The following is a 26967-nucleotide window of genomic DNA, read 5'->3' on the forward strand; positions in this document are numbered from 1 at the left end:
AGACATCTGCTCGTGGATGTTAAAACCCCGAGCACCTTTGGCAGGGACACTGAACTCTGAAATCTGCAGCACCTGTAAGAGAGGAGCACTCTTTGGGAAAGAGCTGTCCAAGGAAAAGCAGCAGCTTCAACTTCTGTCCCATTGGAGACAAGTGAATCTGAAGTTATATATTATATAAGACGTAGGTGATGACAGCAGTTTATCATTAACCTGAACTCTGCAAGAAGTACATAAGGAGAGAAAGAAGAAAAAAGCCAGAGAAGCAGCGAGGATGGAATCCATCATAAGGATCAACAATGCTGCAGACATCTCTGTTATTGTCCTCTACTTTTTGATTGTTCTGGCGGTGGGACTATGGGTATGTTGGGATTTAATTTTGTTTTACTTAATGAGCAGGTGGATTATAGAGTCTTGGCAAAATAGCTTAATAAGTGAAAATGCATAATTATAGAGATTTTGATGCTTAATTGAAATAGTTGACAAGTGCATGGTGGGCAAGATGTAGGCACTTATTTACACTGGAGGGGACGGTGACCCAGGGAGGCAAATCTTTGGTGGGATGAATGGAACCTGTGGGGAGGGAGGAGCGATGGGGTTTGTGTGGGACGGAGCCGAGAGATTTGATCGCTGAAGATCAGCCAGGGTCTCTCGTAGGAGCTGGCTGCACCTGAGGTGGGATTTGGCCGCGGAGCACCGGGGCTGCAGGGAGAGCCGGGGCTGGGGGTGATGCCGTAGGAAACAGCGGGGAGGGGGAGGCCAGGGTGGGAAGGGAGGGGACGCCGTGTGCGGCGGGGGTGGGGAGGCGGTGCCGCAGAGATGGGACCGGGACAGGGACAGGGACAGGGACCGGGACAGGGACCGGGACCAACACAGGAACAGGCACAGGGACAGGGACAGGCACAGGGACAGACACAGGCACAGGGACAGGCACAGGGACAGGGGACAGGGACAGCGCCGAGGACAGGGACAGGCACAGGCACAGGGGACAGGGACGGGCACAGGGACAGGCAAAGGCACAGGCACAGGCACAGGGGACAGGCACAGGCACTGGGACAGGGACAGGGACAGGCACAGGCACAGGAACAGGGACAGGCACAGGCACAGACACAGACACAGACACAGACACAGACACAGGCACAGGCACAGGGGACAGGGACAGGGGACAGGGGACAGGGACAGGCACAGGGACAGGCACAGGCACAGGGACAGGGGACAGGCACAGACACAGACACAGGCACAGGGACAGCCCCGGGCCAGCAGAGGTGGCTCGGCCGAGGCTGTGGTGCCGTTCGGGGGCAGCAGTGACTGGGCTGTCCCTCGGGCCCTGCGGCGGAGCAGGAGCAGGAGCAGCTCCGGGCAGCGTTGCCAGGGCAGCCCCGAGCGGGGAACGAAGCGCCGGGAGCGGGGGAACCAAAAGCCGCTCCCAGCCCAGCGCTGGCACCTGAGAGCTGACGCGTTTGAGAGAATGGCCAATACACCGAGCTCCAGTGCTGGGAACAGAGGAATGTCACCGAATTCGGGTTTCCCTGGGGCGAGCCCTCCCCTGAACACCTGACCATTAACAAGCAGAGAGGAGGGACTGCCCCTCAGGAATCCTCTGCTTTCCAGGAGCATCCCAGGAACATTTCACAGTGCAGAAAAGTCAGCTGCAGAACAAGCATCCCTTCCTATGGGATATGCCATTTCGAAGGGCACCAAAAAATCAGTGTTTGCACAAAATAGACAAAACCTTTTCGTTGCCTCTTCAGCATAGCAGTAGGGGCCAAAAATATCGCCAAAAATCTGAAGCCCCAGTCCACCAGAACACCTTGTTGTCTGGCAGGGGGGAACTGGGTCTTGCCATGATTCTGGCTGTTGCTGTAGTTGAATTTTATGTTAAAGATCTCTGACAATAAAGGGTTGATCTCTGCCTTCTCAGGCCACTGTGTGCTGAGTTAATCCTGAGTTAAAAAGGAGCCATTTCTTTCAAGCCATGATGACATCATTATTGGACAAATACTTACTCAGTTACTGTGTGTAGTTATATGCAAATCCATCATATTTACTTACTTTCTTCTGCATCAGAAGAAAATATATGGTTACTTTTCCCAGGTCTTCTTTCTTTATTTTCCTGTTCAAATGCCATAAGAGAAGACAATGGAAATCCAGTAAATAATGGCTCAGGGTCATTAACAAAAATTTGAGGTAACTTCCCTCTAAAGCCCATCCCTTGACAAAGACAACATGTGTTTGCAAAAAGGAAACTTTAGCTGGCTTCTTCTTTTGGAGCTTCAGAGGGAATCAGACACGATGCTGATATCACCACAAGAAAACAGATACCTGTAGGGGCAGGATGGTATTAAGTAAAAAAAAGCTGCATTCTTTCTGTTAGTAAACTTGCACCTTATAATCTGTTTTGATGCCTGAAATCATAGGCTTTTTACCCCAATGAAAAATTCATGTGAGCTTTTACTTGACTGATAATTTTTTTTGGTTAAATTTAATTTTATTTAGTGTTTCACACTAATAATGAAAGGTGAAGGAATGAAACTTGAATGGCTAATGCAGACCTAGATAAAAGAATCATTGTTCCATTTTATTATTCATCATAAGGTTTCTCTTTTCAGCCACTCTGTTTCTTTCACTTTACCCTGCCTGTTTTATTATCCCTGTTTGTTCTCAGCCTGTGTAGACCTTGCCTAGTACACTCAAAATACAATTAAAACTCTGTTTTTCCCTTTGTTCCAGGCTATGTTCTCCACCAACCGAGGCACAGTGGGTGGGTTTTTCCTGGCTGGACGGAGCATGGTTTGGTGGCCGGTGAGTGCTGTGTGGATATAAAACACATCAATAAAACACAGGATGTGCATCTGCACCCCTGGCACTGGCCAGTGCTTACTTATCAAGATCTCTGGGCCACTGCTGAGGCTGTGATGGCTTTGTTGTGTGGCTGCAAATCCAACTCTTTCTCCAGCTGTGGTGTCACAGGGCAGACTGCACAAACAAAGCCATGAGATGTGCAGGGAAAAGTGTTGGGGGAAGTTGTCTGTGTTCAGCTCTGAACTGTCTTGATTATGTGATCAACTTGTTTGAATATAAATACATTGGTAATGTCAGTACAGACAAATCCAGTGCTTTGCCTTTCCTCCCACTTTAAAACTTATCAATATTTGGACTCTATTATTTTCATTGCACTCAAAGAAGCTGGCTCATTTTAAGGTTATTACAGATAGGAATTAATTTACTGAATTTTTCCCCTTTATTGCTGTATTGTTTCTACTTTTGGAAACAAGTTCTGGTCTTGTACAAGGAGAAAAATGCTGGAAATGTTCTGATATGTTATTGGAAAAAAATATTTTAAATGTATTTAAAGATCAGCTGTGGCTTACATTGATTGTCTTTTGTGGATCTCTATTATCTTCCAAGCTAGAGAGCAGGAGTCATAGATACAAAGTGTTCCTAGCCATCCATTTCACCAGGCCTTTGGCAGAAATTATATTAGAAACAGTTATCTATTTCTTCCTGATGATACAGTCTCTAATATGAAAAGCAGAAAACTTAGACAAACCTGCATTTTCTGTATTACTGGAATGCAGAAAATGGAATCGTGTTTTACATGATTCCATTTGTTTGAATGGACTGCCTCAACACTCCTGATCTTGAATTGAGTCTCAGGAAATGTTTCTGCACTTCATTAAGGTTTGGGAGTCCAGACTCCACAAACATTGATTCAGTTACAGGACCAGAAGTCTGAGAGTAGATATTGGTCCCCGAAAGATTTAGGAATTTTCTTGAAGTAGGCTGCAGAAATACCTACACACCTTCCAGTCTTGTGCTTCAGAGAGCTGCTCTCTGCACTTAGGAGTCACTGGGACAGCCCTTTAGGGACAGGAAAGGATTAAAGGCCAATGACAGTAAAAGGTTTCCTCATGTGATGTAGTAGATCTAAGAAAATTCAGGTTCCTTTGGAAGACTGAGAAAAGTTTCCAAGTTATTTTAAGATAAAACCCATAATTCTGGGAGAAGAGAAAAAAACCCCACAGATTACTCTGCTTAATTGTCACTTTAATCAGTGGGCTGGTTTTAACCTCGTGCAATTCTGTCTGCCTGTCATGGGGATATGAATATCCTTTGTGCAGATGTAAATGGAGATGGAGGCAGCAAGGCAGCAAAGACTCACCATAGAAAAGTTCTGTCTTGCTCCAGTGGCACTGAGAACTCCTAATGATTCCCCTGAGACCTGGAGGAGAGGATCTGACACCGAGTGCTCTGCCAACACAAAGCCAGCAGACTCAGCAAGCTCCCCTCCTGCAGTGGGAAGGCAGCAGGGATCACCCCACAGTTCCTGCCAGGATCCCCTCTCTCCTTCCCAGACTCTGTGAGCTCAGCACAAAGTGCTGGTCCTCAGTGCAGTCCTAGATCTCCTCTTCAGTCCTTCCCTTTGGAATGCCAGGAGTGTCTTCCCATGCCATAAAAAGAAACCCTTCTTGCTATTCTTCCTCATATCACTCAAAATAAACAAAGAGCAAACACTCCAAAACCACAAACTAAATACCGTGTCAGCAGCATCACCCTGGAAAGTTTGCCTTGGATAAAAAGAGATTCCAAAACACCAATTCCCACAGCTTAGCAGGGATGTCCATCACCCAGAGCAAACTGGGCTGAAATGATGAGGAAACCAATGAAAGTATAGGAAGTTTAGTCAGAGATGTGATCTCAGTTCTGCAACAGCTAAAGCTGTGTGTTATGTTTTACTTTTGTGCTTTGACTTCTCTTTTGTGCCAAGTCAGGGTTAACCTGGAATATTTCTGGATAGCCCCAGTGCATTTCCACAGTCAGGGTGGGGGCAGTTGTTTTGCAAGTGGACTCTTGTTTGTCAGATTTCTCCCCTGCCATTTCAGGATAATGACCCTTGTCATGTAATTGCTTTCTGGAACAGAACAAAATGAAGAAAAAAATCCTTCCACAAACTTGGTATAAACTTAATTTCCCTAAACTAATTGTATTTTTCAGTGGTTGTCTGTATTCCATGCTCTGCAGGGCACCCACAAGTGGCTTTTCTGACCCTACAGGGAAGGAGGCTCATTAGCAGTGTATTAGTGACAAGCTGGGAAAGGGATTCTGTTCACTTAAACCACACAATATCTGTGCTTTGGTAGACCAGAGGAGACCCTGGTAATGAAGGGCTAGAGGTTATTCCTGCTTTTAATACGGATTTTGAATGTTTGTCAGTCACTGGCAAACTGTGACTGTGATTTGATTTCTCAATGTATAAAGTAGGGCTGAGACACATCCTGGGCCAAATCTGTCCTGCTTTGGGTCTGATTGCTCTGCTCCAGCAGAATCCAAGAAAGTTCAGCATTTTGCAGAACCAAGCCCAGAGATAATTTTCTGGCTGAGGTCACTTCACTGGCCCTTGTGCAGTGGCTGAGCCATCTCAGTAGTTCCAGTGGTTAATTAGGGATGAAGGTATGTAAGAACATTCTCACAGATTACCCAAAACTGAAATCTGTCCTTGGTTAGTCATAATGGTGTGAAATGCTGTGCCCTTTCCACAGTGGTTTTATAGAAACTGAGAGAAGAATCTTCAAGAAACTGGTTTTGGTCTCTTGGGCTTTGAGGGAAATATCTTCAGGAAAGACTCATGTGGCTCTTTAAATCCTCATGATGAGCTCTGCTTTTTGCAAAAAGACACAGAGAAGTTCAAGGCAAGTGACAGCTCTGTAGCAATGGGCCTTGCCAACTTCAGCTTCCTTTGCCAGATGAAGGAGTTGGGTTCAGCCAAAACCTTCCTGCCATTGTAGGACATGAAGTACCTGTTCCTGCAGAACAGTCAGCTTTGGTAGCAGCCACTCTCACAGGATTCACAGCCTTTCATGCCCAATTTAAAAACCCCAAACTTTTGAAGCTTTCCTGCTTTTGAAGTTTCTTCTTCAGGTTCAGTAGTTTTGCAGACAGAGCTGTCTGCACAAAATTATGGGTTACATTCTACACCTCAGTTCCTGAGGCAAGAATGGTAAGAGGACAAAGAGTATCTGCTGGGCATCTGAGGGCCAGCTCTGTTAGAAAGATTTACTGAGCAGGAAGGGTGCAGGGTCAAGGGCACTCCAAGAAATGTAACTCAGCTCGTTTGTGGCCACGTACATTTAGATCTTTTTGAGACAGATAAGAATTAAGGGAAAAAACCCAATGGATTCTTGCTTCAGCTGTGCACAGCTTATCTTTGTGGCCATCAGAAGTAACCACTGGCATGATTTCTCTGATCTTTGCAGCCATTTAAGTTTTACATAGTCTCAGGATTTTCCCCCCTTGCTGAATCTGACACTGCTATGAGGAACCAGGAATGACAATTCTGCTGTGAATAAGATTTGCATTTCCTTCTCTTAGGTAAAGTAGAATGAGAAATTACCTTAATTTGTAAAGTTATGTGCAAAAAAAAAAAAAAAAAAAAAAAGGTGTTAAATCAATAGTTTTCAGGGTGAAAAAGAATAATGAAGTATCAAAGGAAAGCTCTGATAGAAAAGTAAAAGTTCAGTGAAATGGAAATGGATTTCTACAGAATCTGTGAGAATTTCCAGCTGGCTGGGGGGTGTTGTTTCTGTCTCAGAGTGCAAAGTGGGGAGGTATCAGATCCTCCTGAGCCTGAGCTATTCCATCATGTGGTTTGTTGGAGCACAAACATTTTGATGAGTATTATACATCCATCCCTCCTGCTTAGTACACTGAGAATTGTATAGATGTGCTTTAGCTGGGTAATAATGCAATTCAATAGAATTTTCAGATTATTTGGGAAAGAAGAATAAAACCCCACACTTCCTACTTTGGGTCTCAGAGCCTTGGAAGTGTGGCAGTATTATTGCATTGTACTGATATTTCCTAAGTGGGTAAGGGTGATCCCAAAAAACTCAGGTAGGACAAATAATGCCTTTCCATAAAAGTCACATGTTGCAGGGAAGAGCTGTGAGTTAAAGGAAAGCATGAACAGTCTCAAGGAGTAGGAATGAGAAATGTGTCAGGGAAGAGAGATTTGAGAAGCTTCTGCAGGAGCAATACCTCAGGGATGGCTCAGGACCCCGTGGGGTGAGAGGAGCCTCTGCTGGTCTCTGGAATGGGCCAAGGATGCAGTGGGGAAAGGCTTTGGTGCTGAGCTAATGCCTTCAGGAGGGCACAGGGACAGGGGGATGTGCTGGCAGGTGCTGGCAGGGAGAGGAACCACAGGCTGTGCATCCTGCACACTGGCACTGGCCTGCAGAGTGCATCCATCCCTGGGAATGGCCAGGGCCGGGATGTCAGTGCATCCTCAATGAGAAGAGCAAGGTGAAACAGTTAATGAGTAACAGGAAAAAACACAGTGATCGTCATCTGTTTCAGGGTGGCGGTACTTCTGCTGAACAGAGTGCTCTTGTTGAGAGCTGACCTCTTAAAAATATTTAAAAGAGTTAATGTTCCACATTTGCCTCAGGTTAGTTCAGTTTTTGTCCTCTTTCACTCTTAGCAGCTTTTGTCCCTTTCAACCAACTTTCTTCTTCACCTTTCCTCCTAGAGCTGTCTTTAAAGTCAATTCACTCACACATTCCCTGAGAACAGTAAACACTTCCAGAAGATTGTTTCCCTCTGCCATTGCCACTTTCAGCCCAGGTTTTTTAAGATGTTCAGCAGCATTTACCAATGGCAAATCAAGAAGTTCCAGCAATCAGCCCTTCCAGTCCAAAAATCCCAGAGCAGCAAGTTCTTCAGCAAGGCAGCTCAGGCCCAGAGCCCATCTGCCTTCTTTTCTCATGCTTAAAATACGGCAGATGGGAAATTTCTTTTTCTGCTCTGGCATCAGCAGCCACTGGGGTGTGAGGGTATTTGTCAGCACTCTTCTTGCTGTGACCGTGCTGCAGATTTAAGGGTAATCTGCATTTTTCTGGCTATGAAGCCATGTTCTCCCTTCCCAGGTATATGACATAACTGAAACCCATTTTTAAAATTGCATCCATTATTAGTATATATTGATCTTAAAGTTCTGCTGCACTGGATGTTCCCTAATTCAGAGAAAAAATTTAGAATGTGAATGTAGGATCTGCTTTCCCATTATTTTGTTCTTGTGCTGGTCCTGAATATGTTGGTAGTTTTGCATTGGTTTGGTTTGGTTTTGTATTTTTCTTTCAAAACAATGGTATTTTAGATAAATTTGAGAACACAGCATCAGCAGCATTGCCTGCAGTATGTCCTGGGGTTTCAGGCACCGAGCCAAAGCTTGTGCCTGTCAGTTCCCAAAGTTCTTCTTTAGCTGCTTTTGTTACTTGGATCTGCCTTTAAGCTTTTGAAACAGGAGAAGGGACACATTAAATAAAATCAGAGATTAATGTGGTTAATATTTTCTGGTGATTGCATTTCTAGTAACCTAGATTTAATTATTTATCTCCAAGGAAAGCATTGGGCAACAGTGCTAATGCTTGGTATAAATGGTACTTTTTTGTTCACTATCACTTCTGGAAAATTGTTGCTGTCACCAAGAGGTTAGAAGAAACAGAGCTCTTTTGTTTGCCAATGTTTGTTGCAAAACTTATTGGTCCTGTAGAAATGTCATATGACAAACTGGTTACAGCTCTGTAGGGCACAACTGACTTTTAGAAATGTGTAAAAAAAACCCCAAATCCAGAACCGAATGAACTTAGAAACATAAATTTCCTGTCCCAGCAAAAGAGCAGTTTGTCTGCAAAAAGACTTGAAGAAATCAGGAGATCAAACTGAGGAAAGAGGAAAAAAGTAAGCCTGGGAAAGAAAGGGTGGAACCCTCTGAATTTTGTGTGTTGCAAATAAAAAATGGGGAAGGATAATCTATTTGTTATCAGAGATCAGTGGGTTGAAGAGTGTGGTTGTTATTTCTGGCTGTGGCATAGCTCTATAGAATAAATCTGCTCTGCAGAGGTGGATTTCTGTGAAATCCTTCATTCTCCCAAAACTCAGGTGATCGTCCCTGTGCTCCCAGAAACATTGATTGAATATTTGCTGCTGTTCAAATCATTGGACTCAGTCATCCTAATGGGTCCCCTCCAAGTCAGGATATTCCATGATTGAAATGAGAGCATTGGAAGAGGTCAGCAGAAGTTCCCTTGCCTGTTTTCTGTGTGGTTTTCTTTTTAACCTTATTTAAGAGGTTTTTTTTCTGTTTTTTTTTAGCTTTCAGAGGAGATGAGAGAAAAATAGAAAATAATAAAAAAATGTTCACTTCCTTTTTTTCATCTCAGAACTTCTCCAGCTTCCTTGTCCTCTGCCCACAATAATCCAATCCAACCTCTTTTTCATGCTTGACTTCTCACCCTGCATCCTTCAGTACCTGACCCAGTAAATGATCACTGGGTATTTCTGCTGCCTTTAATGTGTTCATTTGGAGGAAATGAAACTCATTCCTTTTCATCTTTTCTATTGTCTAAGATACTTGATTAAGAATTAGATCTTTGTGAATGGCTCCTGCCTGTCTGTAAACCAACAGGAACTTTTCATTTTTTAAATCTCTCCCCGTTCATCGATTCCCACATTGTCCCTACTGTTTTATTTGGATGATCAATGCAATATTTGGGGGTCTTAAAGATCCAGCATTTAAATATAACTCCTTGATTTGCTATTGTTTGTAGCTTCCAGAGGCGTTTTCTCAGCAGATATTTCTGCTATGCAGCTTTCAGAGTTTAATTCAGCAATCAAATACCTTTTGGCTAAAAGTGAACCAAGTGCAGCTCTCAGCAATGACACGTTTGGATGCACAGGCTGTGCATGATGGAACAGGGAGTGCAGGTTTGACAGGGGGGATGCCCTTGTCATTTCCTCCTTGAACGAGGAAGATCAAGAGGATCACAGTCTTCTTCCCAATGTCAGTTTGGCAAGTTTTGCAAATATTTTTAAATCTATATTGGTGTAATATATTTTTTGACTCAGTTGGAAGATATTTTATTCAACATCCTATTCTCCCTCACTATTGTAGGTTTGATGGCTGAGGGCTCTGGTTTCAGTGGGAACAATAAGTTGGGAGTCCTGAAAGTTATGAAGGAAGTTGGTTATCAGTCATTCTCATCATCACCACCACCACAGACAGGCATGAGTTCAGTGTGCCAGATGAAGGGGATTTTAAAAAAATTCCCATGAACATGAGAGCCAGTTTTTGTTTTTTCTCTTTGCAGATTGGTGCTTCTCTGTTTGCCAGCAACATTGGCAGTGGGCACTTTGTGGGAATAGCAGGAACAGCAGCAGCTGGAGGAATTGCCATCGGAGGATTTGAGTGGAATGTAAGTGGCATGTATGTCAGTGAAAGTACTTGTGACACCTGGATTAATCAAAATAACATTCCTAATCATTTAGGACCATCAAAGTTTGTGCTTGGCAACACTTGTTTTCTGCACAGACCAGTGAGAGGCAATGTAATCTAGTGTTTAACCTGTCCAAGGCACTGGAAAAAGATGACACTCTTCAGTTGAGGCTTTTTAGAGAGCATTTGAACCAAATAAATTGGTGGATTTTCTTCTCTATGCGTATCTTTTTATTACTTTTAAAGTATTTGTGAAGAACATTTTCAGACTGCAGGATGCTGGGAAGAAATTATCAGGTTTGTAATCCATGGTAATTTCTGCAGCATTTTGCTATGTAGTAATTATTGAAGGGGCTTTGATTTCTTCACAGGCTGTAAGGAATTTTGAACATCCTTCACAAACACCTGCGTTCCAAAAAATCTTTTCCTCTTTACCTTTTCTTTCCTGTAATTATGCACTTGTTTTGCTTATCGTTCCAGTAGTGGGTAGAGTATCCAAGCTGACTTTAGATGAGTTTCCCGGAGTACAGGGATCAGTGTAAGCTGCAGCAGCACAGAGGCTCCCGTGAACAAGCACACTCCATTTCCTTGTGTTGCCAGGATCTGTAGGTGTGGTTACAGTGTCCTGCTTGTGCCCAATTCACCCTCGGGGAGGGATTAGGCCATGACACAAAGCTTTGAATGAGCCTCCACAGGTCGATACTTCCTTCACGTTTATTTCTGAGCAATGAAAGAATCCTCCCACCCTGAGGGATTTGGCTTGTGTTCCTTACCAAGTAAATGGTTGTTGCAAATAATCAAGCACTGGTTTGATAGGAATGTTTAAGGAGAAGGACAAAGCCTAAATTAAACCGTAAGAGCAGCGCAGTTTCTGTCAGCTCCCTCTTTTTGATTGTATCAGGCCTGTGACAGACCTGATTCTCCTTCTTATTCCTGCAGAACAAAGCAAATCAAAACAGAACTCAAATCTCTAGGTCCCATATCCTTCTTCGAACATCTCTAACACCTTATCTGCTGGAGATTCCTGCTGGACCAGTATCAATCCACGGTGTAACACAGTGCTTGCTTGGGAAGCAGCAATGATGTCTGGGGTGTTTGAGCAGACACAGTTCATGATTTACAGTGGGACACTTAACACACATAACAGAAGTAATGAAAGTAATACCAAATTTGACTGTTGGCATCCTTGTATCTGCCTGTTCCATTGAAATGATTTCTATTTTGTATCACAATGACAGCAGAAACTGACCCAGTATTTCTTGTCCATCTTACAGTTTTGACCTAAGGGCAGAAATTTAAAGATACAGTTTAAAAGCCCTCTAAGCCCTGTGGAAAAAAGAAATACAGAGTGCAGCTCTGATGGCAGGAATTTGTTCTATATTTGTTGATTTAAGTGTACAACTCGACATTGGACAGCATTCCAGCCATTTAAGTCAGAAAACTGTGGCACTGTTGTACAGTAGGATCAACAGTTCACAGAATACACATGGATACACAAAATATATTATTATTATTATAATGTGAAAATATGAAATATTTTACAAATTGCATGTGGTGCATCCTGTACAGTCTATGAAATTGTTGGAAAATATTCAACCATCCTGGGCTTGCTCTGCAGAGAGCTGGAATAGTCTGGTGCCACTGGTGGAGTTGTGATTCAATCCTGTGAGGAGACATCAGCTGGTTTTGTAGAAAATGATCATATGTGCCTCTTTGGGACTGCTAGCCTGAAACCCAGGCTGCATTGTACCTGGTGAAGTTTTTAGCCAAGATTTCATCCCCAAATTTTCTACTGTAAATCAAAGGACAGAGCAGAACCTCTTCCCCCCATGCCCATCAGTACCCAGGTTTTTGTGATTTCACTGGTCTGTAGCTGCTGTTGGGTCTGATAGATGATCTTTGGGAGGGAGCAGTGTCTAGAGACAGGAGGCTAATTCAGCTGGTCTTGTCTTGGCTGCAGGCTCTGATATTTGTGGTGATTCTAGGATGGATCTTTGTACCCATCTACATCAAAGCTGGGGTAAGTCAAACCACTACATTACACCTGTCTTTGCTGCTCGTGTTTGCAGATCAGGGCTGGAATATTGCAAAGTCATTATGAATGGCACAGGATCTGAGTGTGCCAGAGCAGCTCTTTGTTATATCTGTGTACTTGAAAAATGAGGATTCTCTGTTCTAAGACCTGAGCTGGGAACTACTTGGTGCTCTCTCCTTGTTCTCCTTTGATTCCTGGAGCTGCTCTTCCTTGAAATTGCAATTGCAGCTCTACTCTCACAGTACCTGAGTACTAAAAATCTTCTGATTTAATTTGTACCTGTTCCCCATTATCTCAAACCTTCTCCACCTCCACAGGTGGTGACAATGCCAGAGTACCTGAAGAAGCGTTTTGGTGGGAAACGGATCCAGGTGTACCTGTCAGTGCTTTCCCTGATGCTGTATATTTTCACAAAGATCTCAGTAAGTGAAACTTCTACAGGATTTTTTCCATTCTTCACTGATATAAAGAAAAGAAATGCCCTTCTACAATATTGCTCTCACAACTGGCCAACCATTTCAGGTTTGGAGCTCTTGGCTGAATTAACAAAGAAAAGTATGATTTTGTGTTTTCTTTATTCTGTCCAGTGAGGCTGTGCTGCAATCCAAGGCTTTTTCTTCCTGGCAGTGTCTCTTGATGCTTGTTGTGCTTTGTCCTCTTTTTAAAGTTTTAGGGTTTACTTTTACATTTCTTCTCTTGTAGAAAACATCAGAGTGGAGGGAAATTTGTATTATGGTCTGTAATCTTAGGGATCTGTGAAACCCAGGGCAGGAATTTTTGTCTTTAGATTTCATATTTATGTGTTTTAGTGTCCTCTGGTGAATCAGTAATATAGAAGCCATCAGTAATACAGATGAGGGAAAAAAAGCAAGGGGACTATGGATAAAAAAAGAATAACAGGAATTAGAAAATGGAAGAGTGTGGAAATGGAAATGAGAGGAATTGTAACAGCTGAGGTGAAAGGAGGGAAGAGGAGAGATTCTTTTAATAGGCAAGTGATTGGTGTAAACTTTAAGGTGCTATGAAGTTAATGTTTATTAAGTAAATGGATGTGTTTCTGTGGAATAGTAAAGGGAGTTGGTATATTCTGTATATCTTGAAAGTACCATGCTTCTAAAGAAGTCCACAGTTCAGGCATACCTCAGTCTGTTGTTTTGCAGAAGTTGTCATGGCAGATTAGTCTTTGCCCTCTGAATGGGAGCTGAGTGATAATAGTGCAATTTAAGCTAAAAGATTGGCCTTTTGCTCTCATTCTCACATCATGATAACTGATCCTTAGACAGGTTATAAATTAAACAGGTTGGTAGTGTGAGCTGGCCTCAGAGCTGGATTTCTGTATATTTCAAAAGGATTAGAGAGTTTGCTGTAGTGCTCAGCTGTCATAATCAGAACTCCTGGGTACGACACAGAGTTCTGGACATTCCAGCAGCAGAGAAACTCCTCCAGTCAGTGCCTCAGTCCTTTTCAGCAACATGTTGGAAGTGAGCCTATCAAGGTGCTACATAGCTTCTGAATTTACTATCCAGCTTTGATTTCCAGCCTGGGTCATGCCTAAGAGTCTGATTATGGGATTTTGCACAGATCAGTTGGAGTGTCCTGTTTCCAGGAAAAACAGACTCTACATTTAAGCTTCCAGTGTGGTCATGAGGATCAAACACCCTCTCCATAGTCAAGGGATCCATACAGCTGCAGGTTACCTGGGCCTCTCTCTACCACTGGCCCATCCCAGCTTCCCATCCCCATTTATTCCAGGTGTTTGTGGGGAAGTGCCATGGAGCTGGATCTCTGTGCTATGCAGGGGAAAAAGATGGTGTTCCATTTCCTCTGAGCATTTCTTCTGTTTTCCCCAACTGCCCCAGCAGCTCTGGCAGTGTCTGTGCCTGTCCAAGTGGGATTCCTGTAGGGTACAAACAGGTCTCTGCATTGCTGCCTCATGTCACTGCATTTGCATGGGCAGGATCTGCCCAGGACACATTTACTTGCTCTGTCTGATTCAGGTTAGGCAGAGCAGCCAGTCCTTGCAGGTTTCAGGTGCTGTCACAGGATCTCAGAGTAGGTTTTGCCATGCCATGCTGTGTAACACCGTGTTCACACAGTGCCAGAGCAGGGAGGGAAGGGCTGTTCCCTGCTGGGTTCCAGGGAACTGTGCAGTGGGGAGAGGCTCAAGCACAGGAAGGGAGCACAGGCCTCCCTCCCCACAGACACGTTGGATATCCAAACACATCCACGTGTTGACAAGCCATTGAATTTTACTTCCCTCAGTGCTGCCCTGGCAAACACTCCCTTGTGATCTCCGGGGCTCTTTGAGATTTGATAGAGAAGGATGGGCTTCTGCCCTGCCCTGAATGGGAGGTCACACCCACCAGCGATTCTCACTGGCCCTTATCCTTGCAGAAGAGTGGCGTCTCTTGCTTCTGGGGTAGTTATTTCATGTGATTCTTCCTTGCTGTGTTGAAATATTATGTAGTGTATTTAAAACTAGAATTCTAACGATGCTTTCCAGGGAGCAGTATCACCTATCAGGTTTTGTGACTCCTGCTGTGCTTTCTGGCACCGTGTGAGGATCAGATTCCTTTTGCACACCCCTACAATGTCCTTATCATTTCTCTTTCCCTGCACATTTTCTGTGGGCTTTGTTGATTTCTTACCTTGTTTTGTGGCTAATCAGCCACTTGACATGCTGCAAGGAGTTCATCTTTGACATCAGGACACACGTGATTTTTGAGCCCAAAGGATTTGTGTTACACAGGGGCCTCACCTGTACCTGTTCCCTAAGTGTGCAGCACATTGTGAGTAGTGCCCATAGCAGCTTGCAGAGGCTTTTTAGTCACTAGTGATGATATTTGTCATTATACCAAAGGAAATGGTCTGGTAAAAATATAGTCTTGATGGATAGTAATATGGTTAAGTTATGACAAGAGAAAAGTTTATTAAGGTCTGAATGTTTTTGAAAAAATCAGAAATTGCAAACTGGAATTTCTAAATCTGTTACAGCATTTTCCTTCTGTTCATTGTGCATAATTTCAGTAGGAAATCTAGGGGCATAGCCTTGCCAGGGAGATGAGGAAGAGAAGAATAACCTTCTGCTAGGAGTGCACAGTGCAGGGGTTAAAGAGTAGGTGCTCTGGCAGCCACAGGATACACTCAGCTGGCACATGTCTGGCCAGCTGCTCCTTTGTGATCCCTGCCTTTGCAGACACTGCCTGCAGTGTAAAGGAGAGAGTGACTCTAACAAGAGATTAGATACAGATTGTCTATAAAAGAGTATGAATGGAGAAACAAGGAAATATTGGAAGGCAATAATCTTCCTGGGAAGGAGGAGAAGTGAAACTGGAAGATAACTCAGCAATTTGAAGAAGCTGATACATCTCCCAGAATGCTCAATAATTAACTATATATTTCTTCTTGGGAATAATTTCAGGACCATTTATATTTAATGATACATAGGCTAAACTAAAGCCAAGAACAATAAAAGAAAGGTCTTGAACATGGACTGAATAGGGGTGTGAGAAGATAGGAAACAAATTACCATAGAGAGATGCAGCAAAGGTTATGGTCTGACAGCCACTGGAGTAAGAGCTAAAGGTCTTGGTTCCCAGTTCCAAACTAAAGCCTACAAGAAACTCCAGAGGCAGAGTTTTGGGAGTGGAGCTCTGCTGTGACACACTCTGCTCCATGGCAGCAGCTCTGCTGCCAGTGCAGTGGCTGCAGAGGGAGGAGGGTGGCCAGGCTGCAGAGGAGCCCATAAGCTGCATGTTCAGGAGCAACCTCTAATGAAAACATAATTTACAGTAAGGCATCACAAGTGCACTGGGGCAGATTATTCTGATTGCAAACTTGTATAAATAACATTGATGCCAATTATCTCTAAATCAGGAACTGATTTAATGGGATTAACATCCCAGTGTTACTCTGAAAGCTGAACAATTCCTTCCTTACGCAAGAGCTGAAGGTCTCCTCTCTCAGCCAACTGCTGTCAATTCTTCTGACAGGAACTTAAAAATAGAAACAATGTGAGATGTTTGCCTTTAATGCAAATGCACCGTTTGTCCTGAACCAGCAGGACGAGCTACACCACACGTATGCAGTAAAGGGAAAGAGATTTGTGGGGTGGCACTGAAGGAAGAGAACTGTGCTGTGCCTTGGAGGTGTCACAGTCCAGCCCTGCACACAGCAGCAAGTGGAACTCACTCTCAGTTTTAAGCAGTTTGTTTTGAATTTGTCTCTCAGTGCCTAAGTGCTGAGCAGTGAGGAGACTGTCTAGAGAAAAGAACCCTGTTAAAGAAGGCCTGGAAATTCTCTGAGAAGTGTTACTCCTCTGGTACTAAGAACTCCACAGCTCTGAGGGGACTGGCAGGTGCACAAAAATGGCTTCTATTTTCTCTTTGTGTGTGCAGTACTACAAGGGGCAGAGCTGTGTATTTCAGTGCCCTCACAATGGAAATCTAACATGTCATCATGAACCTAAACATTGCTGAACCTATCCATTTTTCTTTTTTAGGCTGACATATTCTCTGGAGCTGTATTTATCCAGCTGGCCATAGGACTGAATCTTTATGTGGCTATAATTATCCTGCTCTCTATTACTGCTCTTTACACCATCACAGGTGAGTTTGCAGAGCAGTCTGATAAATCAGAGCTGCTGGGGGAAACAGAAGAAAGAGAAGAGGGAAGTGTAAAAAAAGAGAGAAATGAAAACCTGAAAGGGGGTTATTTACAGTGGTCTTTGAAAAACACAGGTGGCGAGAAAGTGGGAAAAAAAAGAAAAAAGAATTACCACTGAGACATTTGCCCAGGGCTAACTTATTTGTCCTGACTTTTCTCTGCCATCAGGTGGCCTTGCAGCTGTGATTTACACAGACACCTTACAAACGTTCATCATGGTAGTGGGATCCTTTATTCTCATGGGATTTGGTAAGTAAATCAGATGAATTAAACTGGAATGTTCAGCCCCAAATCTTGCAGTGGGAAACTGTTACCTCAACCAGGAGGTTTCAGCTCCTGTATCTATTTATCAGGGAAGAAAACAGGCATGTTGCCAAAAGTCAGGCATATTGCCAAAGCCCTTTAGTGACTCTGTCTCCTAAGCACAAGTGAATGTGTAAGGTAATAAACAGCATCCCGTGACAGGATTTTTATGTCCACATTAAGGAGGCTTTTCTCCTCATGCTCTCAAGTTCCATTTGAGATTTCAGTAATAAACCTTTATTGCTACTTTTGTTTTCTATGTTTCAGCATTTACTGAAGTAGGAGGGTATGAGGCTTTCATGCAGAAGTACATGGAAGCGATTCCATCCAACACCTCCTATGGGAACACTGTGGTGGATCCCGAGTGTTACACTCCCCGCAAGGACGCCTTTCACATCTTCCGAGATCCTGTCACCGGGGACCTGCCGTGGCCAGGGGTCGTCTTTGGCCTGAGCATCAGTGCCATGTGGTACTGGTGCACAGATCAGGTAATGAGACAGCCCAGTGCCTTGCAAAGGCCAAACACACAGAACTCTGTGCTCCAGTCTGATCTTCCCCTGTATGCAAAGCTGGGCCACAGAACTGGCTGTTATTTCAAGACTTTTCAGTTCCTGGTTTCTAGACACCTCTCACATGTAAGAAAATGGAATGGGTGCTCTTTCAAATCTTCCTGCACACCTCTGCCCAGAAGATGCTGTGTCTGCCTCCTTTTTCATGTTTTGTGTGTGACCACATGTGAAAACACAGAGAGGTTGTGCTGTGAACACTTACTTAGGAAACCATGCAACAAATGACCCTTGTTAGACTGAGTCTACATACCATTCCCTTTGCAGTAAGACAAGTTTGTTTCCTATATGTGCAGCTTTCATCTTTGCTTGCATAGTCTTGGAGGGATGTTCTTTTTATGTGTGGTCTTTCAGCCTGGAGACTCTTCCCCAATCATCCTTCCTTCTCTCTAAAACCTACTGTTCAGTTTCCCCAAGTGATCACTCTGACAGCAGTAAAGAAAAATGTTCTCCTTCACCAGCAACATGTGAATGTGTCTCTAACAAATGATCTACCTGCATCCTGAATTGTGAGAAAGATCATCCTCATGATTTCTCAGCAAATGAACAAAACCCCCAATGTAACTGTATTTCCTGCTCAGTTAAATATTCTATTTCTCTTTGGCTTTTTATTCTGTCTGCTTTAAAAACTTGTTGTGAGAGAAGTCTTACCTCTCAAACATGCACCAGATAAGTAATAATATCCTTTGATTTTCATGTAGTTTTCATTTTTCCTGGTGGCAGAAATGCTAAACAGGCTCTTTTGCTATCACAGAAGTTAAGAAGTACCTTGTACCTGGAACATAGCATGGTGTGATCATGGAAATAACTGCCATGTGTCATTGACAGGTTATTGTCCAAAGATGTCTCTCTGGCAAGAACATGTCCCATGTGAAGGCTGGCTGTATCATGTGTGGGTACCTCAAACTCTTGCCCATGTTTATCATAGTGATGCCTGGAATGATCAGCCGGATTTTGTACACAGGTATGATACGGACACTGAAATGCAAAGTTCTTGTTACCTGCCTTTCATTGCCAATCTCTCTGTCCATTCCAAAATACCTGTTAGATTTTCATCTTCTCATCCAAATAGTCCAGTCACCTTCAGCTAACTGCACTGTAAGAAGCCACAGGCCTTCCTGTTTTCCCTGATCTCAGTTTCTGTTAATAATATTGTTGTCTTAGGGGAAAGAAATTCCACAGCATCCCTCCCCAGCTGTCTGTTTGTTACAGCTCCACTCTGCCTGAATGAGTGGAAAATGCTGTCCAGGAGAGATACTCTGCTGGCAGTTGGAGGGACAGGGCCATCAGTCACAGACTGCAGGGTTTGGGCCATGGGCAGTTCCAAGGGCAGCATGGGGAAATGCCACTTTCCCATCTCCCTGACCAGCAGAGGGTTTGGCTGTGTTTGGCAGCAGGCAGAGGAGAGGTTCAGGCTGCAGGGAGCAGCCTTTGTGTTCCTCTGCTTGTTTTCCTACTTGGTCTCCTTGTGTTGTTCAGCCCTGGTCTGACAAATGAGTGCTGATTTTCTTTTGACCTGCAGCTCTTGTCAGTAGTCTTTTAGAGAGGAGGGGAAGGAAAGAGGCTTAGAATCACCTCTCCCCTCGCCAGCAAACCAAGGATGGAATCAAACGTGTCAATCTGGTGGCTCAACACAGAGATACATTCTAGAAGCTCTGTTAATTTGGGAGCAATCTGTTGTTTATGTGACCTTGTCTCAGTGCCTCATTATCCTCTCCTCAGATGTGGTGGCTTGTGTTGTGCCTGAAGTCTGTCAGCGCTACTGTGGCACCTCAGTGGGCTGCACAAACATTGCTTACCCAAAAATGGTTGTGGAGCTTATGCCAAATGGTAAGACACTGTCTGTATTGTTTCTTTGTTTAGGAAAGCCAGACTGTAAAAACAAGTGATAGAGGGAGTCCAAGACCCATATTCAGTTCCAAAATTCTTGCTAGAATTTACCTAAAGTATATTTGGTAAATGTACTTCTAACCAAAGAGGTTGTCTGTATTAGCTGTAGGTGCAGAATAGCTCCACACTGACAGTGCCAGCTCTCAGCTGGCAAATACTGGGTGCTGAAATGGTAAATGAGCTCCCTTTTTGTGAAGGTAAAAAATAACCTGCTTGGCTAATGATTATAAAAGACTCTCTGCCAGGATCTCTGAGCTGGAGGCCTGTTCCTGTGGTCCTCCTGCCAACCCCAGAGGTGGGTGCTGGCTCATAAAGCAAAAAAACTAGGTTATGCTATTATAGAGACCATGGCACCTCCCTGATATCTTTGGTACTTTCCCAACCTTTGATAACTGTTGTTAAAATCCTGCAATACTTCCCCATGCTCTGTGACCAGACCAGATCACCTGGAAAAGTGGCTTACTCTGTTTTTCAGACAGTAAAATGAACTTGGTTTTTTTTGGCAAATACCTGGTTCACAAATATACTACATGCAAGTGAGCACTCTCCTGCAAACAAGAGGAATTATTTTTATAACAACTGGGGAAAGTCTGCTTAATATTATTTGCTTTTTATTCCAACATTCAATCAGGCAGCATTCACTAAAGAAGTACCTACATGCTAAAAGCTCAAGAGTTTCCCAGGAATTGCTGTAAATAGCTTTTTCAAAGCTCTGCTTGCCCAGCAAGGGAATGTTGGGCAGGATTTTATGTCAGGCACACGAATGTGCCAGAAACACTCAGAGCTGGCTGGTGGGAAGGGTCAGACAAACACCTGGTGCCAGGTACAGAGGCTCTCCACTGATGCTCATCCCCGTTCCCATCTTTGTGTTCCAGGTCTGCGGGGTCTGATGCTGTCAGTCATGCTGGCCTCCCTTATGAGCTCCCTGACATCCATTTTTAACAGTGCCAGTACTTTGTTCACGATGGACATTTACACCAAAATTCGGACCCGGCCATCTGAGAAGGAGCTGATGCTGGCTGGCAGGTGAGCGTGGCTGAGCTTGCCCTGTGCACAGACCACGAGCACTCCGTGGGCTCAGGCTGCCTCCTCCCAAAATCCCAGGTGTGAGCCTCCAAAATCCCAGCTGTGAGCCCCCCAAAATCCCAGCTGTGAGCCCCCCAAAATCCCAGCTGTGAGCCTGCCTGGCAGAGCTGCAGTGGCCTCTGTGGCCAGAGCCACTGTCCTGCCTCACGTGCTCCTTTGGGATAACACTGGGCTCCTGGAGGAACAGGCAGTGTGCATGAAGCAGCCAAGCTAATTCTCACTGCTTCCCACTGCTGTTTGAAGGAAAATCTTTCAAATTACCTTCCTGGGCTCCGTGCTGCACCAGGCTGCAGCATCAATGAACTGGTTCTAGTTCATCTGCCATTGATTTGTCTCTGGACGTAACAACCACAGGAAAAAAGTGATTTTCTATGTTTTGATTGCATATTTAACCATGTGCTGATGGATATTTGACATACACAATACCCAACTTGGATTTCTTTCGTTTGTTCAGTGCTAATTGGCCATTATAATTGATTTCACTAGTTGAAATACAAAATGAACATGTAAATTATTGATTAATTGCTGGGTTTTCTTCTTTCTGATAGATCATAGATACTTCTAAGCAGATGGCTAATTGAATATCTGGCTACGTTTTCAGGGCATTTATGTTACTCTTAATTGGCATCAGCATTGCCTGGGTTCCTGTGGTGCAGTCAGCTCAGAATGGGCAGCTCTTTGATTACATTCAGTCTGTTACCAGCTACCTGGGACCTCCCATTGCTGCTGTTTTCCTGCTTGCTATCTTCTGCAAGCGTGTCAATGAGCAGGTAAGTGCAATTTAGGGAACAGGTATGCTGCATGTTCCTTTAGGAACTGGGAGAACTGGGGCATTTTTCTTATGAGCAGCTTCTTCCTGTTTATTTTAATCCCAGTATAGCCCAGGGATTTTGTGTCTCCATACCCCAAAGCATGAGGTTTCAGAGATGAGTCTGAAGAAGTTCTTTCATAGTCTAATAGATAAACAGTCACCTAGGAATTCACAGATAGCTCTGAAGCTTAGGTTGGCTATTACCTTGCCAAGAAGTGTGTTAAATGGATAATCTATGGACACATATTTGAAAGTTATCATTGAGGGTATTGGTCACCAAGCTGCTTTACCAAACAAATCACCTCTTACCTAGCCTGTCCAGCTGGGTTTTGAATATTCCTTGGAGTGGAGACTCCACAGTGTCTCTAGCCAATCTGTTCCAATGATTAAGCACCTTTACAGTAAAACAAAACAAAACAAAAAAATTATGTTTAAACAGAATTTCCCATATTTCAATTTGTGCCCACACATACCTGTGTGTCTGTTATGCTTTGGGCTGGAGTACACCAGGCACCCACCAACAATACTGAGAATTAAGTAATTATTCTCAGGGCCATTAGCAGGTAAACCAGACACACATTTCAGGAAGGATGACACAACATTCTGGCTGGTTCCATCGTGCCAGAGCTGTCAGGGATTAAGCCCTCAAAGGTAAAAAGGTATGAGAACAGCCCCTGAGGTGTGCAATCCATGGCTGAAACCTGTCCTATAGAAGGACAGAGTTGTGTGGACTGTGAGAAATGGTCTGAACGTGATGTCCTGAGGTGTGCCTGACATCTCAGAGCTGTTCATTGCCCCTTCCAGTTGTACTCATACTCTGAGCTGAAAATAAGGTCACTGAAAGCATCTGGGTTAAAACCCATGTGCCAAAGCCATTGTAACACATAACTACATCTCTGTTTCCTCCAGCAGCTGTTTGAGATCTCAGAGTTTATTTCCATGCCTGAAATTACTCATTTTGATCCCTTCTTGTCACACTCTTTTCTGCAGGGTGCCTTCTGGGGCCTAATTGTTGGGCTGCTGGCTGGACTCAGCAGGATGATCTCAGAGTTTGCCTACGGAACCGGCAGTTGTGTGGCCCCTTCCAACTGCCCCTTCATCATCTGCGGCATTCACTACCTTTACTTTGCAATAATCCTCTTTGGGGTTACTGCCATCGTTATCCTGGCAGTCTCCTTCATGACCAAGCCCATTCCTGATGTACATGTGAGTATTTTTGCAGTCCTGCTCCTCAAGAAATGGAACACAGTGAAACCACCAGTTTGTACTTGGTGTGTTACCTCTCAGCACTTCAGCCATGCCCAGCATACAGCTCTTGTAAGAAAGCAAAGGAAATAATCTTCATTTACCTGTCACAGATCTTCAGTGACTCCTGATAGCCTTAGACATCCCAGACATTTGGGATGCTGTGCTCCTACAGCCAGCTCAGCTGCTGGCCAGGCTGGTTGGTCTCTGTGTAGTCAGCCCATGATCAATTCAACTCCTTTTGTTCCGTGGCAGCTTTACCGCTTGTGCTGGTCCTTGCGGCACAGCAAAGAAGAACGGATTGATCTTGATGCAGATGAGGAGCAGGACAGAGCTGATGAAAAAGATGATGAATCAGGTAACTGTTGAGTACCTAGAGATTCTGTGATATATTTGAGTATCCCCATTTCATTAATATGCTTGATAGTTGAAGACATCCTCCTTCCCTCCCTCCATCAACAAATCCTCAGCCCCCACAAATTTAAATGGCTCATGAGTTGCCTTTACCAATCTCTCAAGCTCGGTGTAAATCAGAAGTGAGGTGGATTTGAAGGGAGAAAATCTTACTCTCAGTAGCTGGGTGGCAGCTCTAGGACTAAAGCAATGGAAATGCTCTGGGTCAGCTATAGATTGGCAGAGCTGTGTGTGACTCCAGTACTTGGAGGGAATTCACTTGGAAATAATGGGTTGTGGTCAGGATTGAAGGCAGACTGCAAACCCACCTGCTCTCTTTACTGGCTTTCTGGTTCTGCTCCCAAGTCCCTTTTCATTAGGAAAAATTAATGTCAATGTTAATTTTGTCATCAGACAAAATTAATTTATTTGTCTTTAAATTAGGAGTGTAGAAAGTATTGTAAAAATTGAGTTTAAGCTTTGAAGCATAGTTTGCTTCTAAAATACCAGGTAAGTCTCTGGGCTGCAAAAGGCCCAAGTGTGTTCTGCAGAAGGCTCTCTTGGAACATGTGGAAAATCCCTGTTTTCTTTCACCTCTCACCTTTTCTGAGGTGAGCTGTGAAAACACAATATTAACTTGATTCTTGTACTGTTTTGTACTAAAATGCTTCCACTGAATTATGACCATAAATCACAAAGGAATGTCCTCAATCCCAGAGATCAAGTGTGTGCCATGATCTGTACTCACCTTTCCTGACCAGAGTATTATTCCTTCCAGTTAATGAGGAAAACCAGGAGGACCCAGGATGCTGTAGGAAAGCTTACAACTGGTTCTGTGGCTTGGACCAACAGAAGGGCCCCAAACTGAGCAAGGAGGAAGAAGAGGCATTGAAGAAGAAACTGACGGACACCAGTGAAGTGCCACTGTGGAGAAACATTGTGAATATCAACGGCATCATCCTCTTGACTGTGGCTGTGTTTTGCCATGCCTACTTTGCATAACCCCCTGATCACAGTCCTGACACTGTACTGCATTGTTCAACCAAAAATGATGGCTTGTAGATTTACACAATTAGGTACACGCTGTATTTTCATCATCTACATTTGTAAAACATCAGAGTGATTTACTCACTGATTTTGTGATTATAATTTCAACAATTTAAAGATGAAGGCCACTGGGATTTCAAGAGAGAGAATTTCTATTTAGACATTGAACCAATCCAGGACTAACTGAGGTTGGGAATTTCCATCCAATATTCTCTCTGCTCATGATACATTTCAATATTTTAGGTTCAGAACAAGGCTGCGTGAGCCATATTTCATACTATCTTTTAGGGTTGATGATGATATTTTGATTTTCAACCCTTCCTCTGATCATTCCATTTTCCTTTTTCTTTGGCTATGATAATTTGATTGCAAAAAACCCACAACCACTGAGGGACTGTATTACAAACTCAAATTAAAACATTGCTTTTGTCCCTCCAAATATGGGATATCTTAAGTAAAGGATTTATATATATATCAATGTATTTGATATTATATATAAATTTCCATTTTCAATTTCCCCCACCTTTTTCTCACTTTCCATTGGGTCGTGTTTCTCAGTTGTCAGTGGAACACTAACCCCTGAACTGATCCCTTTTTGAAACTGGGGAACACCTGTCTTGATGATCCTAAAAAGAATTTTGCTTACAGTAGATTATCTGTTTAAGGTTAACTTCCAAAGGTCCTCCTCTCTTGCTATTTTAATATATACCTATACTTGAATGTGAAGCTTTTTATACAAAGTACATATATTATATATACACAGGCAATACATTATGTATATGCACTATATATATTATATATATTTAAAATACATATTTATGTGTGTGTATATATATTTATTTCTTACTGCTCAATTCCCACCCTGGTGTGCCAAGGACCTCTTTACTGTGGGCTTGGAGTCACTGTACTGGCTCTGTCTAAGGACTGTGCTACAAACCAGCCCATGGTGAAACATCCACAGCACTGGAATCCTGGGCTGCACTTTGCAAATACATCCAAGGGCTCTGTTCCACTTTTCTGCAAAGCTATAAATCCTTCCTCTGAAGATTTCATTGAGAAATAGGATTCCTGCTGCATGGCAGCATGAGCTAGCAGTTCAGGAAGGAGAATAGCCACAGCTGTGGGATATCAGCTAAACCAGGATGATTGTCTCCACTCGATAGGTTTGGTACCAGCTGGGGACACAGGAAAAGACAGATTTATCTCTTCAAAGCAAAAAGCAATAGATCTTTTCATCCCATTCAGCCTCCTGGGGAACCAAGTGTAGAAAGAAGATGCTGGTTGCTCAGTCAGGCAGTGCCACAATTCCCTGTTCCTTTTGCACATGTTGGTGGGACTGTGCTGTCCCAGAGCATTCCCGAGCTTCTGCCACAGGATGCTCCGGGCTGGCAGCAAAGTGCAGCTGAAGGGAAAGGCAGAGCAACCCCTGCACGTGCCACAGCACACTGCTCTGCCTCCTGGGCTTTCATCACTCCCACTTCTTCATCTCTTGGCAGGATCTTTGCTTCGTTTGGATCTAACCCCAAATGCTCTGGATTCCAGCAGAATTGCTGCTCTTCAGTAGAATTGATGCTATTCAGCATAATCCCTGCAGGGTCCTTTGCACAGGCCAGATCAAATCAATACTTCAGAAATACCAGTGCAAAGCTTTTTTTCTTTACACTTAACACAGTGATAGAGTGTTTTAAAGACCATGGAATTAATTGTATTTAAGGAACTATGAAGACTTGTATGTATTAAAGTAATTGTATATTTTGAAGTGTTTGGTGTCCACAAAGTGATGGGATTTTTATATAATATGGTGGAAGACAGAGAAACTTCATTTGGTATCTAGGTTTTGGCTCTGGGTAACAGTAAAGACAAGGAAGACATCACTGAAGATTGCCCCTTTGTCATTCTTTGCTACAGAAATATGGTGAATTTTTATTTGGATAAAGACAAATAACACAAGTGATTTCCTGGCAGTCTGAGCAGCCTTTGGATGACCTCTTGGTTAATCAGCCATCATTGCATGATTCTGCTCCTCAGAACTACAGAATTTTGAAAATCTAACCCACAGTTTCCCAGGGATATTCACTGTATGTCCTCAGCAACCTGATTTCATCCTGGTCTGAAGGAGGATATTGTGGAGGGAAGAGCTCAAATGTTCACATAAAGTTTGACAGCTACTGTTGACTCCTGTAATTTTGTAGAATTTCAAAGAAAAATTGTCTTATACTGTGAACAGTTGATAAAAGTGTAATGTTTAGCTAACATTAAATGCCAGCTCAGATTGGTAGCTATTGCATTCACAATTTTAAAGAAGAAAATGACTTGTCTTCAGTTTTCAGGGGAGCTCTGTCCATGAGCTGTTGTTTGGGGACACTCAGACAAAAGCAGTAGCTTACATTGTTCTGGGCATTGTCATGCTTTAGAGATGTGAGCACACCCTTTCCCCCAGTGATTGACTATACATTTGAAATACTTCTGGTCAGTGGTGACACTCCAAATAAATCTCTGGCTCACAGCAAATGTACAGCACAACACAGCTCTGTTTCAGGGGATCTTGAGACATCCCAGCTTACCCTGTCAGGTAAAATACATAGTTAAAGCTTATTTTGGTGGACTTTGGTTAGATATACAGATAAAATAAAATAATATAAAATAAAATAAAATAAAA

The 26967-nt window shown here is 43.4% G+C and overlaps 1 protein-coding gene across 1 annotated transcript; it reads left to right on the plus strand.

Moving 5' to 3' along the window:
* Positions 1-26967, plus strand: SLC5A1 (solute carrier family 5 member 1). Its single transcript, XM_058851825.1, has 15 exons — positions 1-358; positions 2728-2799; positions 10143-10247; positions 12228-12287; positions 12620-12724; positions 16804-16909; positions 17136-17216; positions 17538-17758; positions 18665-18800; positions 19559-19666; positions 20602-20752; positions 21414-21582; positions 22614-22829; positions 23124-23226; positions 24040-26967. The coding sequence occupies exons 1-15, from the start codon at positions 272-274 to the stop codon at positions 24261-24263; spliced, it is 1944 nt and encodes a 647-aa protein (XP_058707808.1). The 5' UTR covers positions 1-271; the 3' UTR covers positions 24264-26967.

Source organism: Poecile atricapillus, chromosome 16 (assembly GCF_030490865.1).
Source record: "Poecile atricapillus isolate bPoeAtr1 chromosome 16, bPoeAtr1.hap1, whole genome shotgun sequence".
Lineage (NCBI taxonomy): Eukaryota > Metazoa > Chordata > Aves > Passeriformes > Paridae > Poecile > Poecile atricapillus.